Genomic DNA, 13,743 nt, shown 5'->3' with positions numbered 1-13,743 from the left:
TTATTCACTCACTCACAGAATATATACTTAATAATATACACAAAACTGCAGCACGTTGTTGTGACAAACCAATTCCCACCGATCATCGCATAGGACCGAGTGTTCACATGTTAGGGCAGGTGCTACCAGCATCGCAGGAACCATGGATCACAAGACATGCCCACTCAAGGTAAGGTAGGGGATAATGTATCCTGAACAAGGATCACCTGAAGTTTCCAAGATGCTGCTGCTGCTGCCGGAAAAAGCCGGTTCCACCAGCTGCTCCTGTCGATGTTGGGAAACCGGGCCTGCCAGGGTCGGATCCGGTGCCCGTTGCCGCCTCCATGTACCACGGAAGAGCTGGGCCTTTCTCCTCAGAACCGTCGCTCAGCCTCCCAACAACCCCAGCATCTGAAAGATCAACCTTCTTCGCTGCACGTAACAATAGTAGAGTAATCATAATATACAATAAAAAAAAAAGCATGCACATTCCTTTTGCACATCCAGAGTATCTAGCACATGATTCCAGCAGGCACTTTTCCTACATGATGTAAAAGCAGAAGACACGGTGTTCTTGTCTTGAACTACCTTACATTGTTTTCCTACAACAGTCTAAGAAATCATGGGTGTGGGTAACTGGAATTACAACTCATTTTCTATTAAATTGCAACCAGGGCACAAGTTATGGTATTATTAATAATTTTGCAACACGGATGCAGAAATTTGAATGGCGACCACGTGGTCATGCAAAATTTTAAAGACAAATAAATCAATATTGGCAGAGCGAAGATGAAAATTTAAAAAAGACAAATAAATCAATACTGGCAGAGTGAAGGTACGTACGTGCAGCTATATTCAAATCAATCAACCCACGGCTCAAAGAGTCAGCCCATATGCCAGATTTGACCTGAAAACTTTCTTTCTTCACAGCTGGTTTTGATGCTGACATGGAGGCCTGCTTCAGATTTGCGAGTGACTTGTTCATGGATTCGGTGGCACTTGCGTGTAATTCCTTGTGTGACGGAAAGGCACCGAAATCTAGCTTCTCCAAAGGACTATAATCAGAACTCTTTTTGGTCCCAGGAGAGTCATGTGTTGGCTCAGCAACAGATGATCCTGTACTTGAAGAGAATGCACCAAAAGAGTCTGATGCACCAGAATTCCTCAGTGCAATTGCAGCAAAGGGGTCGAAAGCTGTGTTACTTGCATTTTCAGGTGTGGGAGGCTTTCCTTGTGAAGATTTGCTTGGGGTGTCTGACGGAAATAATGTGGCAAAGGACGGCTGGAAGGGATCAAAAGCAGATGCAGAAGGATGTGCAAGGGAAGAATGTTTTTGCTCTGGATGTTTTCTGGGTGTACCACGTACTGAGAACTCAGTGTCTGATGTAGCGGAGCCACCAAAAGATGGCCTGCCAGCAAATAAATCGATCTTGTCCTGCAATGACATTTGAATAGAGATAATGAGTTAGAAAAAATATAAATTATGAACTCGTAGAAATTTACCCAGTGTTTTATCATAAAACTTATGGATGTAATAAATGTAGAACAAATGAAGTGTGAGTGTCAACTATACAGTCCAACAGTCCGGTCAGAATTGTTGCATTCTTTTTCGAGAAAACGCAAAAGCTTTGCGTTTATTGCATAGATAGATAAAGTTGATACAAGCCAAGAATGGGTACACCCCGATACAACACAACACCCTACAGCTTAGTCGAAGGAAGGATATTAAATCACTTTTTATGAAATTAGTATATCATATTTGTGCAGGATCATATCACAAACTACTGTACGAAATGGAAAATGACTTGTGGTAGAAATATATTGCTAGGTCAGGAAAACAAACCTGAGCGTGAGAACCACTTGCTGCTGCTGCCTCCGATGGAACATTAGCTGACTGGAAATCTGCATCCGCAAATAAATCAATTTCTGGCACAGCAGCACTGCCAACATTTAGCATTGCTGTTGAAGGAGATGGAGCTGCATCAACAAGGTTATCCATTAAATTCGGCCCAAAGAGATCCATATGATTAGAGCTCACATTAGCTGTTCCAGCTGCATTCCAAGAATAAAGCTAAGTGAGAAAAATAGCGGACAAAACTATGGTGAGTATGTCAAATAAAAGAAAATACACAGAAGAACTATGTGTCCCAGCTAACTAGTCTGACAGGTGCTACGGTGAGTATGTATGATTTGTCGAAGTAAGAAAACAGCAGACAACACTATGGTGAGTATGCCAAACAAACGAAAATCCAAAGAAGGCTCTGACCTATCTTGTCCGGTAAGCACAATGATAGTGATGCCAGCATAATAAGTGTACAACATGTTAAACACAGTGTATAACAATGGCTACTGAGACAGGGAAACCATGGTTATCATACAACGTAACCAAATTGTTAAGTGATGTAGTGAGGAAATACCAACCAGATATGGAAGATCCTCGTGGATTGAAGTCATCGCCCTCATCCTCATTCTTTCCTTTCTGTGAACTTGGAACCCCAGATGTGGCAGGTGGATTTGACAATGATTTGGAGCCTCCTATTTCAGACTTAGAGCGACTTGCTCTCTTAGTAGTTTCTTTCGACCGGTGCCTGGTGCTTCTGTGACTTGACATTGTGTCTTTACTGCTCTTGCTCCTTTCTGTGCCAGTGTAGCTATCCCTGAACGAGGCAGTTTCCCTTGAACCACCTGTGCGACTACCAGAGGAGTAGCTGCGATTGCCAAATGATGCTGCGCTTGATTTGTGTGACATTCCAGTTGATGACACACCCAAGTACCTAAACAAATATACGGACCATGCAAGTAGCTAGGCATCAAATGTACAAACATTGGAAATAGTTCTGTTCACGGAACGCATGACAATTAAGTCAGGCCAGGAATGCCTTACTTGTCCCTGGTAGCAGCAGCCTTCTCCCTGACCTGCTGAAGCTTCTCCCTGTCATCCACAATTGCTAGAATAGTTTCAGCCTTCTTGCGCACATTGAGCCCAACATCTTTTCCATTCAGCTCCACAAACTCGAATTTTGTGAGTGCCTTCCCAAATAAAATCAGCGTCAGGCAATGACAAATCATGTAGGCAGGGAAACATGTGCTAAAACGAGACATAAAAGCGTGTACCGCGATTTGTGAGCTGTTTTCAATAAGTTCCTCGGCTGCGCGCTCAGTGCCATTCGCCAGAAGATACTCAACCACGGCCAATGCCTGTTATGTGAAATAGATAACCTGTCACTAAGAAACAATCCAGACAGACAAACAGTGTACTCTTCCAATTCGAGAGTATATATTATCACCTTATAGAGGTGACGCCAGTTCGCGTCAGTGTTCCCCAGTCGTTGCCATAGCACATTCATGATTATTTGGCATTCCCCACTGCAAGCAAGCAAGCAGAAGGATGGGGATCAAAATGTGCACCCAACTCAATAAATACCCTCAATTTACAGAAGAAAAGAGTGAGGAGGAAAAAAAAGTGAGGTTGCGCACTCACAGTTTGCTGGTTGCCCGGGCGATGTCCGCCAAGTCTGAACCGTGAGGCCCCCACGGTTCATCGCTGGTCGCGTCAAGAACCTGCCGCACATAAAAAAGAAAATCCAGGAAGCTGGTAAACACGGATACACCATGGACCTCACAAACATGGGCAGAAGTGGAAAAGAAGACGATCAAACCAACCTTCTGCTCGATTTCTGGCACCTTGAGCACCCTGAGATTGACCTCTCTCTTTCTGCGCAAGGGGGTGGGAAGATTTTCGAGGTCAGCGCGCACAAGGGGGAAAATTGAAACGGGAATGGGAATGGGGAATTTCAGTTCTTACATCTCCCGGACGGTGTGATCGAACACCTTCATGATTTCGTCCATGGCTGGTACTGGGAGGGACAAGGAGGGGCGGAGCCGAAACCGGATGAAAATGGAGCTGCGGCGGTCCGCCGACTTGTATTCGGGTGGAGTTTTCTTCTCTCCCCGCTAGGGTTCCGTGGAGAGGAGGATGACGAGAGCGGAGCGGGTGTTGAAAACTTCCGATTCTGGTTTCTGGAGAGACGAGATCAGATGAGCGCCTCGGAACGGAACAAGTCTCGGCTCGTCTCATCGGCCTTCGCTCGCTCGCGGGGAGTCAGCAACCGGACCGGCGGCTGCCATGTGGGGTGTGGCTTCTCCTACTGGGCTGTGGGCACTCGTCGTCTCCTCAACCACGTCTTGGGCCTGTTCACCTGTGCGGCCTGAAAGCCCATTTAAAAGCTAAACTGGTCAAACGGAATAACGCTTTGCGCGGACACTTTCCGTCGCAAAGATTATCTGCAACGCCAGAAGTCGGATTGCGGACACCTGACCAGTGGCGGAGCCACGTACAAGATGTGTAGTCAGCTGACTACACAGTTTTTGATGTATACAAGCACATATATATAGGATAGAAATTAATGAAAATTTCATAGAAATACATGTATTTGACTACACAACTTTAAAGTGACTACACAAGTTTGAACTTTTGGCTCCGCCACTGCACCTGACCTGCGGCCTCGCCGGGTACAGCATGGAGCAGAGTTGGAGCTCTATGTACAGGGCCGACGAGATGCAAGCTTGGAGCTGGGTGCTGTTTCTGCCATACCTGCTGCAAGATGACGACATGGTTCGAGCAAATTCGCAATGATGGGCCAAAGTGTCTACAGTAAACAGTAGAGAGAAGCAAGCGCCAGGGTTATCCCTGTTTTGAAAACAAACAAAAAATCATCACAAGCTGTTACTCCAACGTGCAATGACTGAATGACCTTCAATTTTTCCTCTATACACTAGTGGAATCAACCTGAGATACTATCTGTTAGCAAGGGATATGCAAGCTGCTACATGATTATTAACAACTAACTAGTACAGTAATAAAACAAAGGTGTCGACTGGAATAGATAATCATGCCACCGACCGCAAATCAGGCTGCGTAGCTAACCCAATGAAATCTGCAACATAAATCAGGCTGAACCTCCAAAAAAAAGGCGTCTAAATTCAGATCACTACGTACGTGACACTGAAGTTGATCAGTGCCTCGGCGGGGACGGACTCGGTGCCACCTGCCTCCTTTGCATAATGGACGAACTAAGGGTCGGACAAAGAAACACCATTACAGCCGTTGCTGTTGTTTTCCGCATCTGCATGTTTCACCACTGCTACATCTTTATCGCCCAGTTTGGCATCATCGCTCTGTTGTGCGCCTTGCCTGTCCAAGCCGCCATTTTCCGTTGCCGGGTCGCACATTGCTGCCAGTGCTGGAGACGAAGGTCCAGGAGAGGGAGACCCGTCGAAACCGTTGTTTTCCTCGCAGGCAGACATATGTTCCAACAGCACTAGACTATGCTCCATATCGGCAGGATGTCCAGCTTGATCGCCATCCTCATTGTGCTGTGGAATGACATACTCTTCTGCCCCACAGTTCTCGATGGCCAATGAATCCGAGCCATAATTTTCCTCCACACCAAGTAGCAAATTGTCAGAACTGTGGTTTTCCTCGTCCATTGGTTCGAGGGACAGTGTATCCTGCTCAACTGTGTGAAGGTCCTCATTTTCCTGGTACTGAACTTCTTGATCATCACTTATGATGTTCTGTTCAGCTTCAACCAAATGTAGGGGCTCATCATGGGTGGCAGCTGAGTCAACATATGAGCCAGTGGCTGAACCAAAAGCTGGAGCCTCTGGGCCACTCTTTTCCTTCATCTCACCAAGATCATGGAGGACATCTTCAAAACCGTGCAGGAATTCATAAACTAAGGCTTGTGTGGCCGTATCAGCTGTGGATGACATGGCTGTCTTGGCCTTCTTCATCATACCATGCAGCTTATCGACCTACAGGAAATAATTCATGTTCAGTACTAATTCAGTATGCATGAACTACTTGGATAAGCTTCAATTCAAACTTTATCATCATATCTAGAGATAAATAGTAGTTCAGTTAATTGCAGAATAGTCATATGAACTTAGTGCATAATTTAGGTTTACCGCTTTGCGGATCATGGGAGACTTGGCTTTGTATTGAAGATCAGATAAATCATCAGGTGGAGATAAAAGTCCTGCTTCAGCATCATCACTGGTTGATGGCACAAGATACCGCCGTGTAGCTCCAGAGTACCACTGTAGATACTCGTCATAAGATGACAAATCATATTGTTCAGCCTCCCGAAATATGCGATGTCGCCGTGCTTCCCACTCCTGAATATACTCATGATGTGTCTCTTCCCAGTCTTCACGCTCTCTACCACGCCGACTAATACGATGTAATGTCTGTAGTGTAGGTCGAAAAGGTGGTGGAATGCATTGGCGGAGTCCAAATTGCCTCATAACTCGCTCAGGCAGATACATCTCAACTATAGGAAAATTTATTAGCGGTGCTTGAGTAATCCACAGGTCGGCATCTTTTGTGCAGAGTGGTGGTAAGCTCGACGACTCAATGAGCATGTATGGTTCCCATTTCAACTGATCTGCTCGCTGCAGGTTTAGCTCATCTCTGTACTGCTTAAGACAGCGAGTAGCATTCTCGCTTTGTGCGCGAGCACCCACCCAACGAAAGCCAATTGGGGGCAGGTCTTGTGGGATGTCCGTCTCCATGCATAGAGGAGACCGAGCCAATGGTCTGCCAACATGGGAGTGCTCCCAGCTCCAAAGCTGCAAGAGAAGCAACGAACCACCGATGTTCTTGATATTGTGGGAGGAGGCAACAGAGCAAAGAGCTCGGTATAGGAAGGCGACAGCTGCGGAGCCCCAGCTGTATGTTCCAACAAGGGAAAGATCAGCAATCAGTGGAAGATATATCAGACTCATCCTTCCTGTCCCGTCTGGAAAGAGCACCCCACATAAGAGGCTCAGGATATATGCTCGAACATGCCTCTGTACTGTCTGCTCATCAGCCTCTTCTGGTAACTCATAGAAGTGCTTCTTCAGCCATTTGTAATGCAAGAAGGACTTTCCAGGCATTGATGGACCTCTTGGATCATGACCCAGACAATCAACGACCATCTGCCCATAATCATGATCCGTTGTAGAACAAACCGGGCGGCCGTCAATAGGAAGAGCAAACAACATTGCAACATCTTGAAGTGTAACTGTCATCTCCCCTGAAGCCAAGTGGAAGCTGTGGGTCTCTGGCCTCCAACGCTCAACAAGAGCAGTAATCAAGGCTTTGTCCAACTGAGGCATTTTCTGGCAAATTTGTGAGAGCCCAAGAAGTCCAGCATCCCTCAAATAGGGACGATATCTCTCATGAAATTTTAGTGGTTTGTGGTGACGCAGCTTCAACTGATCCACAGCCTGCGACAATATAGAATTCCGTATTATACTTCTACTGCAAAATTTTATTCTCCTTCTACTAACTTGTTATCCATGAAATAAGACAAAATTTATGTGCTTAGATTAACCTGATCACCAAAAATTGCATCGGAACGGTGGTTAATCTTAGGATTGAGTAGTGTGCTGGATGCAGATTCCACATGTCCTGCATAACAAGGCACAGGGTCTTGTTCCGGAGTGAACTCAACATTGTCCTCTCTATCAGAAATGGTACTCGGTGAAGAAGGTACAGATGTTTCATGGTGATCCATGTAATTTTCTGCCACAGCAGCTCTCCCTCGGCCTTGGCCTCGGCCACGGCGAACACCCCCCTAGCCCTTGAAGACATGATTTACTCTTCCCTGTGCCGACAGAACTTGTGAAATTAGTTGAGAAAGTGCCATAGATGATCGCATAAAAAAAAAGTGGATGCAAGGCAGGAACGCTTCCCAGTTTATTAGAACTTCCATGAGAAAGGAACTGTAAAAAATGAACCGATGCATAGTACATATTATCAAACAAGATATCTTTATGCTTACTCTTTATCGAAGAAAAAAATCTTTAAGATAGGACATTCGTCTCTTTTTAGTTTTTTTTTTTTTGACAAAGAATAATCTGTCAGTTGTGAATCATTTTCTTCTCCAAGTGAAGAGCCTCCCAAATGAACTACTAGCTATTTGTGCTTGTTAATTGCTACGACCAACTGAAACACTGAACCCTTGCTTAATTAAATGTATCTACTATGGAAAGAGTAATCCTTAAACAGGTATCTCGTCTGACTAAGAACAATTGCCTACACCCTTTTACAGGGAATGAGCAAATAATTGAACGCTGAGCAGTGTCGCATTGGTAGCAATTTCAGAACTAAACCACCATCCCTTTCTATAATTTTGCACAATAACCAATAAGGCACACACAAGGCACAACAGTGTACACCAAGATCCAAGCGGGACGAGATAAATCCACCCATGATCTGCAAGAGCCGGCTTACCAAATCGAGCTGGCGGAGAGTATGGCGCCGGAAGAGGTAGGCTTGATCCCCCGAAGATTTTTGCTTCCCGTGAGAGGAGAAGGGAACCCTAGAAATTTGCTTTCCAGGGGTGGAGGCGGCGACGAGGAAACCGTGACCGGACGTGGAGGTACGCACGCACAGACGCAACCCGTAACCTATCCGGGTTCCACTTTTGTGCTTTGCCAACTTTACCCCTGCCTCGTCTCTCCAGTCTCTGTCAAAGCACCCCTAAAACGCGCCGGATTTAGCCGTTTGGGAGAGACACTGTTGCTTCATACCGCGTTTGGGGCGTGTCACTCCCCAGTCCCGTCTCCCAAATAAAAATGTAATTTTTTTAATTTAACCGAAAATAGTCAAATTCATGCAAATTTATTATATATTACATCCATTTGAACAAAATTTGATAGAATTTAAACCTAAAACTAAACTAGTAGTACTTACGGCGCCCGGAGAGATCATAGTACTGAGGAAAGTTGTATACGCTGTCGTCGACGACGTCCTGCTTGCCGTGCTTGACGACGAGCTCGTCCTTCACCGAGCCGTTGGCGTCCTCGTCAATGGGCTCGTCCTTCACCGCGCCACTGGCTTCCTCGTCGACGGGCTCGTCCTTCATAGCTTCGTCGTCGTGGGTGAGATCGACGAGCGGCATGTCGGTGTCGCAGATGGACATGGCGATCGCCTCGTCGATGTCGCCCCTCTAGGCGTCTGTGTCGTTCAGCGACGTCATGAACGTCGTGTTGTACCCCGGGTAGTCCTCGGGGTCGTCGTTGCTGGCGATGAGGCGCTGCTGTTGTGGGTATACTTCATGGGTGTACCTAGATCCGGCAAGCCCGGGTGGCCCATAGATGGTGGTGTGGCATGTGGCCCATCGGGCGGCCCGATGCTTGCTGTTGATCCTGAATGATGAAGTCCAGCCCAGGAGAGGGAAGCCGGATCCCAACCGACCTTCGGAGGAAGTCGGATCCATTGAGGCCCATATGGAACCCGGATCCAGTACGATGTATAAGGGAAGGCGGATCCTTGACGTACACGGCAAGACGTTGTACCGTAGTTAGGCAACCTGTAATCCGGCTAGGACTCTCCGTGTAAACCCTAGATCCGTGCGCCTTTATAAGCCGGATCCCGGGAGCCCTAAAGGCACAATCACAACTCATTGTAACAACGCGAAAGCGTTCAGACAATTCCAGACAAGCAGCATTAGGCCCTGTCCTCGTGCAGGTGTTCCGAAGCTGGGTAAATCGCGTACCACCGTCCCGTGTGCACTCCGCCCTGTGGCCCCTACTTGTTCTCCCCTCCATGAGGATCCCTCATCTGGAGTACCGTCGAATAGGCAACGACAGTTGGCGCCCACCGTGGGGCCAGCGGCGTCTGGAGGCCGGAACCGGGAGGGTTCCGCCATGGGAAGCTACGACGACACCATCGCTGTGGGGCGCGTCCTTTACGCCGGAAACCTTCCGGTCATCCCTCCGGATGAGTGCTGGATTCCGGCTAAGACTGACCCCGTCAAGCTCTCCATCGTCCCAGTTGGCTGCATACACATCTTCATCGGCGAGACCGTCGATTCCGACGGGAACGCGCTGGTAAGTAACGCTGACGCGACCGCCGCCGGGCGGGGACGCAGTCGCGGAGATCCGATGCGAGACGCGGGAACTTCCCAAGGAAGATTCCGCCTTAGATCCGAAAAAAATCAAAACCCACCCAATCCGCCCCGAGCGGGAAATAAAGGTGGAAGACCAATGCGGATCCGCCTGGGTCTCCCAGGTGTTAGAGAAGCAAAGGTGTCACTTCGTGCACTTCTTAGCCCATACCGCAGGAGCCGCCCCCCAAGAAGTCGGAGCAGGCCCCATGCAGGTTGAGGAACCGAAAAATAACGTTGCTCCGGATCAGCAGGAGGCTGTCGGAGAAAGTAGCGCTCCGGGTGAAGAGTCGATCCTGGGTAACTTAAGCCCAATTTCCGGGGATACCCCCTCCATGGATACTGAAGAGTTCGATCGCAAGGTGAAGGAATATGGATACGGTGATCAGCCTGAAGTTGAATCTGCCCAGCCCTAAGCGAGGTTCTCGCAACCTTGGCGGCGCTGGATCAACGGGAATCAGAGGATGAAAACACCCACTCCGATCTACAGCCATCCCATGCAGGATCTCCGCTTTCGCGGGAACGACCACGTAAGGAAGTCTTGTCCCCAGAAGAACTGGTTGAGCAAGCAGGCATGGATGCAATCACGCACTCGGATATCCTCAACAAACCCATTACTCCCGAAGACGCAGAAGCGCTAGAAGCTAAGAGGATAGAGATGCTAGCCACAGCTCAAAAATTCGCTCAAACCGCAGCCGCAATGATTGACAAGAGGAAGGAGGCCGCGAATTTCGTGGACAACTTTCTCAAGCGCGAGCAGGAGGTGGACGAATCACTGGTAAAAGTCAAGCAACTCCGGAAGCATTGGGAGGACAAGATCACTGAGGCTCAATAGGAGGTCGTTAAAGATCCGGCGAGAAACTATAGCTCCCCGTAAGATCACATTCGCAACTCCGACCGAGCAACAACCACTCGCAACTCCGAAGGATAACATGAAGAAAGCTGCGGAGATCTTGAAGAAAAAGGACGAGGAGATCGACATCAACTACGTCCGTACGCTCGTTGCTTCAGCAATGAAGCAACAAAGCAAGGCAGACACTTCGCGCAGGTTGGAATCCAACCCGGATCACTGTATCTCTACAGAAGGACGCCCACGAAAATCGTCATCGCGCAGAAGGACGCCCACGAAAATCGTCATCGCGATGATGAATCATGGACCGGATCCTCGGATCGCAGAAGGAAAACCAGAGAACACCCAAATCCAATCCCTGTGCCATCAAAGACACCACCGTCAGATCCGAAGAAGGGAAAGGACGCGATGTACACTGGTAGGGACAAGTACCAGAATCCCTCACCTCCGCCCAACGGATACCCGCGTCCTCCACCTCCTCGCCGCCGTAGTCCAGTCGGAAACACCAGGCCTCATGGTCCAGGTGGAATCAACATCCGCGACAACGTGCCGCCTCCGAGGAACAAAGAGCGTACGCCGGAACCCCGCCGAAGCCGGAACAATGATCGAGAACCCGAGCCCAGGAGGAGTCGGAATGAGGACCGGGAGCCGGAGCCGCGCCGAAGCCGGAACGACGAGGGCAGCCAGCACCATGGTGAAGGCAGCCACCGAAGCCGGAGTCAGTACCGCGAAGGGCGAGGAGAGTCGGATGGCGGAAGCAAGAGGTCACACCGGCCCCCTCGCAGATCTCCCTCACCACCACCTAGCGGTGGAGGCGGAGGTGGAGGCGGAGGCGGCGTCCGGAGATCTCGCTCTCGCTCAAAATCCCCCCGCCACGGCTCGCGTGACGCACGGGAACGTCTCAATGAATACAGAACTGACTACATAGGCCCAAAGTGCTTTGGCCGGATTATTCGAGAGGAACCAACACCAAGGATGAACCTCAAGCTACCCGGAAACCTGAAGACATATGATGGCACGGAAAGGCCGGATACCTGGATTGAGGATTACTATAATGCAGTAACCTTTGCCAGAGGAACCCCTAACATTGCCCGCCGCATGCTTCATCCGTACCTTGTAGGTCCGGCCGGATCCGGCTCGGCCGACCTCGAGAAGAATTCCATCTTTTGCTGGTTTGACCTGAAGACCGCCTTTGAAAAGCACTTCAGGGGCACCTACAAGAGACCTGCCACTACAAGCGACTTACAGGCATGTATCCAGAAGAAGGGTGAAACATCAAGGAACTTCCTCACCCGATGGCTAGCAACAAGGAACGAGTGTGAAAATGTCGATCACACCACGGCTATGCACGCCTTTATAGGAGGACTGCAGAGGGGAGGATTGCTACGGCACAAGCTCACCTGCTTGGCTAACGCAAACAAACTGACTCTGGATGACATGATCTCCATTGCCAGTGATCATACTGCCGCCGATGACGACGAAGGCGGAGATCTCGCAGCCACAGCAATCCCCCTGCATCAGCAAAAGAAGAACCGTGATAACGGTAACACCAGCGGCGCTAAGTGGAAGAATCCACCTGATGACCAGAAGAGTGGCGGATCCGAGATGGTCGCCATGGCTTTCCGGCGCGGAGGTCAAGGAGGCGGAAGAGGCCGCGGCCGCGGAGGCGGAGCCGGCGAGGGCCGGCGAGCGCGGTGACGAGGTCACCGCTGCCGGAACTCGCGCCCCGCAAACATACGAGGAATACGGAGACATGTCCTCCTCGGCCCACCCGGATCCGGCTACGGGAAGTCCACTCACACTGACCGCAACTGCAAGTGGGTCAATGATCTTAAAGCTGACCCGGAAGCAGGATACAAGCGAGCCCGGAAGCACTGCCCACGCGGCAAAGGAGGCAAGGGCAAGAACAAGGACAAAGAGGAAGACAGTTCCGAGGCAATGGATGAGGATGACGCTTCGCCGGACCTCAAAGACGGATCCGCAGCTAAATCTAACCCCTTTGGCAAAAAGAGTGTAGGCGCGTACCACACCTTCCTCGGAACCCCAACAGTCCGCGCAAGCAAGTCAGCTTTCCGGATCCTGAACGCCACAGTTCCGGCTGTGCCGCAGTATGTCAGGTGGTCGGAAGTCACGTGCACATTTGATAGGCAGGATCATCCTACCATTGTGCCGAAAGAGTGCTACGCATTGGTTGTAAGTCCCCGCATCGACGGCTACGACTTCTCCAAGTGCCTCATGGATGGCGGTGCCAGCTTGAACATCATGTACCTGGAGACTCTGGAGCGGATGAACCTTACCAAGGAGCAGCTTAAACATAGCACCACTGAATTTCATGGTGTGGTTCCGGGTAAAAAGGCGAATTCCCTCGGCAGCATCAGACTTCCCGTGGCCTTCGACGACATTAATAATTTCCGCGAAGAGATGATCACGTTTGAGGTCGTGCCCTTCAAGAGCTCCTACCATGTCATCTTCGGCAGGCCCACCTACCACAAGTTCCACGCAAGAGCGTGCTACATCTACAAAAAGCTCAAGATTTCGGGTCCCAACGGTATGATTACCATATCCGGAGACTACAAAAAGGCTCATGAATGCGAGTTGGGCGAAGCCGCCTTCGCAGAGTCTGTGATATCTGGAGAGGAGCTGAAAGGCTACAGAGCCGTGGTGGATCCGACTGAAATGCAGACCACCAAGAAACAGATCTCCGAACAGAAAAACTCCTTCAAGGCCGCGATAGAGACCAAGAAAGTCAACTTCAAGGAAGGGGACACAACCAAGCAGGTCTCGGTCGGAGCCAACATGGACCCCAAATAGGAAGACGCGCTCGTCGAGTTCCTCCGCGCTAACATGGATATCTTCGCATGGCAGCCTTCTGACATGTCCGGAGTACCAAGGGAACTCACCGAGCACTACCTCAACATAAACCCGGGGGCTAAACCAGTGAAGCAAGCTATGCGACGCTTTGGGGATAAGAAG

At 49.4% G+C, this 13,743-nt stretch overlaps 1 protein-coding gene and 1 pseudogene across 1 annotated transcript; both read right to left on the bottom strand.

Moving 5' to 3' along the window:
* Positions 1-3,828, bottom strand: LOC124663633 (annotated as a pseudogene).
* Positions 3,829-4,739: 911 nt separating this feature from the next.
* LOC124668160 (serine/threonine-protein phosphatase 7 long form homolog) lies at positions 4,740-7,593 on the bottom strand. The gene is made up of 3 exons (XM_047205345.1): positions 7,362-7,593; positions 5,950-7,254; positions 4,740-5,796 (listed from the first exon to the last, which is right to left on the bottom strand). The coding sequence occupies exons 1-3, from the start codon at positions 7,542-7,544 to the stop codon at positions 5,053-5,055; spliced, it is 2,232 nt and encodes a 743-aa protein (XP_047061301.1). The 5' UTR covers positions 7,545-7,593; the 3' UTR covers positions 4,740-5,052.
* Positions 7,594-13,743: the final 6,150 nt, after the last annotated feature.

Source organism: Lolium rigidum, chromosome 6 (assembly GCF_022539505.1).
Source record: "Lolium rigidum isolate FL_2022 chromosome 6, APGP_CSIRO_Lrig_0.1, whole genome shotgun sequence".
NCBI classification, from domain to species: Eukaryota; Viridiplantae; Streptophyta; class Magnoliopsida; order Poales; family Poaceae; genus Lolium; species Lolium rigidum.
Note: the sequence above shows the minus strand (reverse complement) of the source record. Positions and strands in the feature narration are given on the sequence as shown.

Coding starts and splice junctions, on each gene's coding strand:
- LOC124668160 (XM_047205345.1), bottom strand. CDS start 7,544: ATGGATCACCATGAAACATCTGTACCTTCTTCACCGAGTACCATTTCT. Junction 7,255..7,361: donor ATGCAATTTTTGGTGATCAG/GTTAATCTAAGC, acceptor ATATTGTCGCAG/GCTGTGGATCAGTTGAAGCT. Junction 5,797..5,949: donor CTCCCATGATCCGCAAAGCG/GTAAACCTAAAT, acceptor TATTTCCTGTAG/GTCGATAAGCTGCATGGTAT.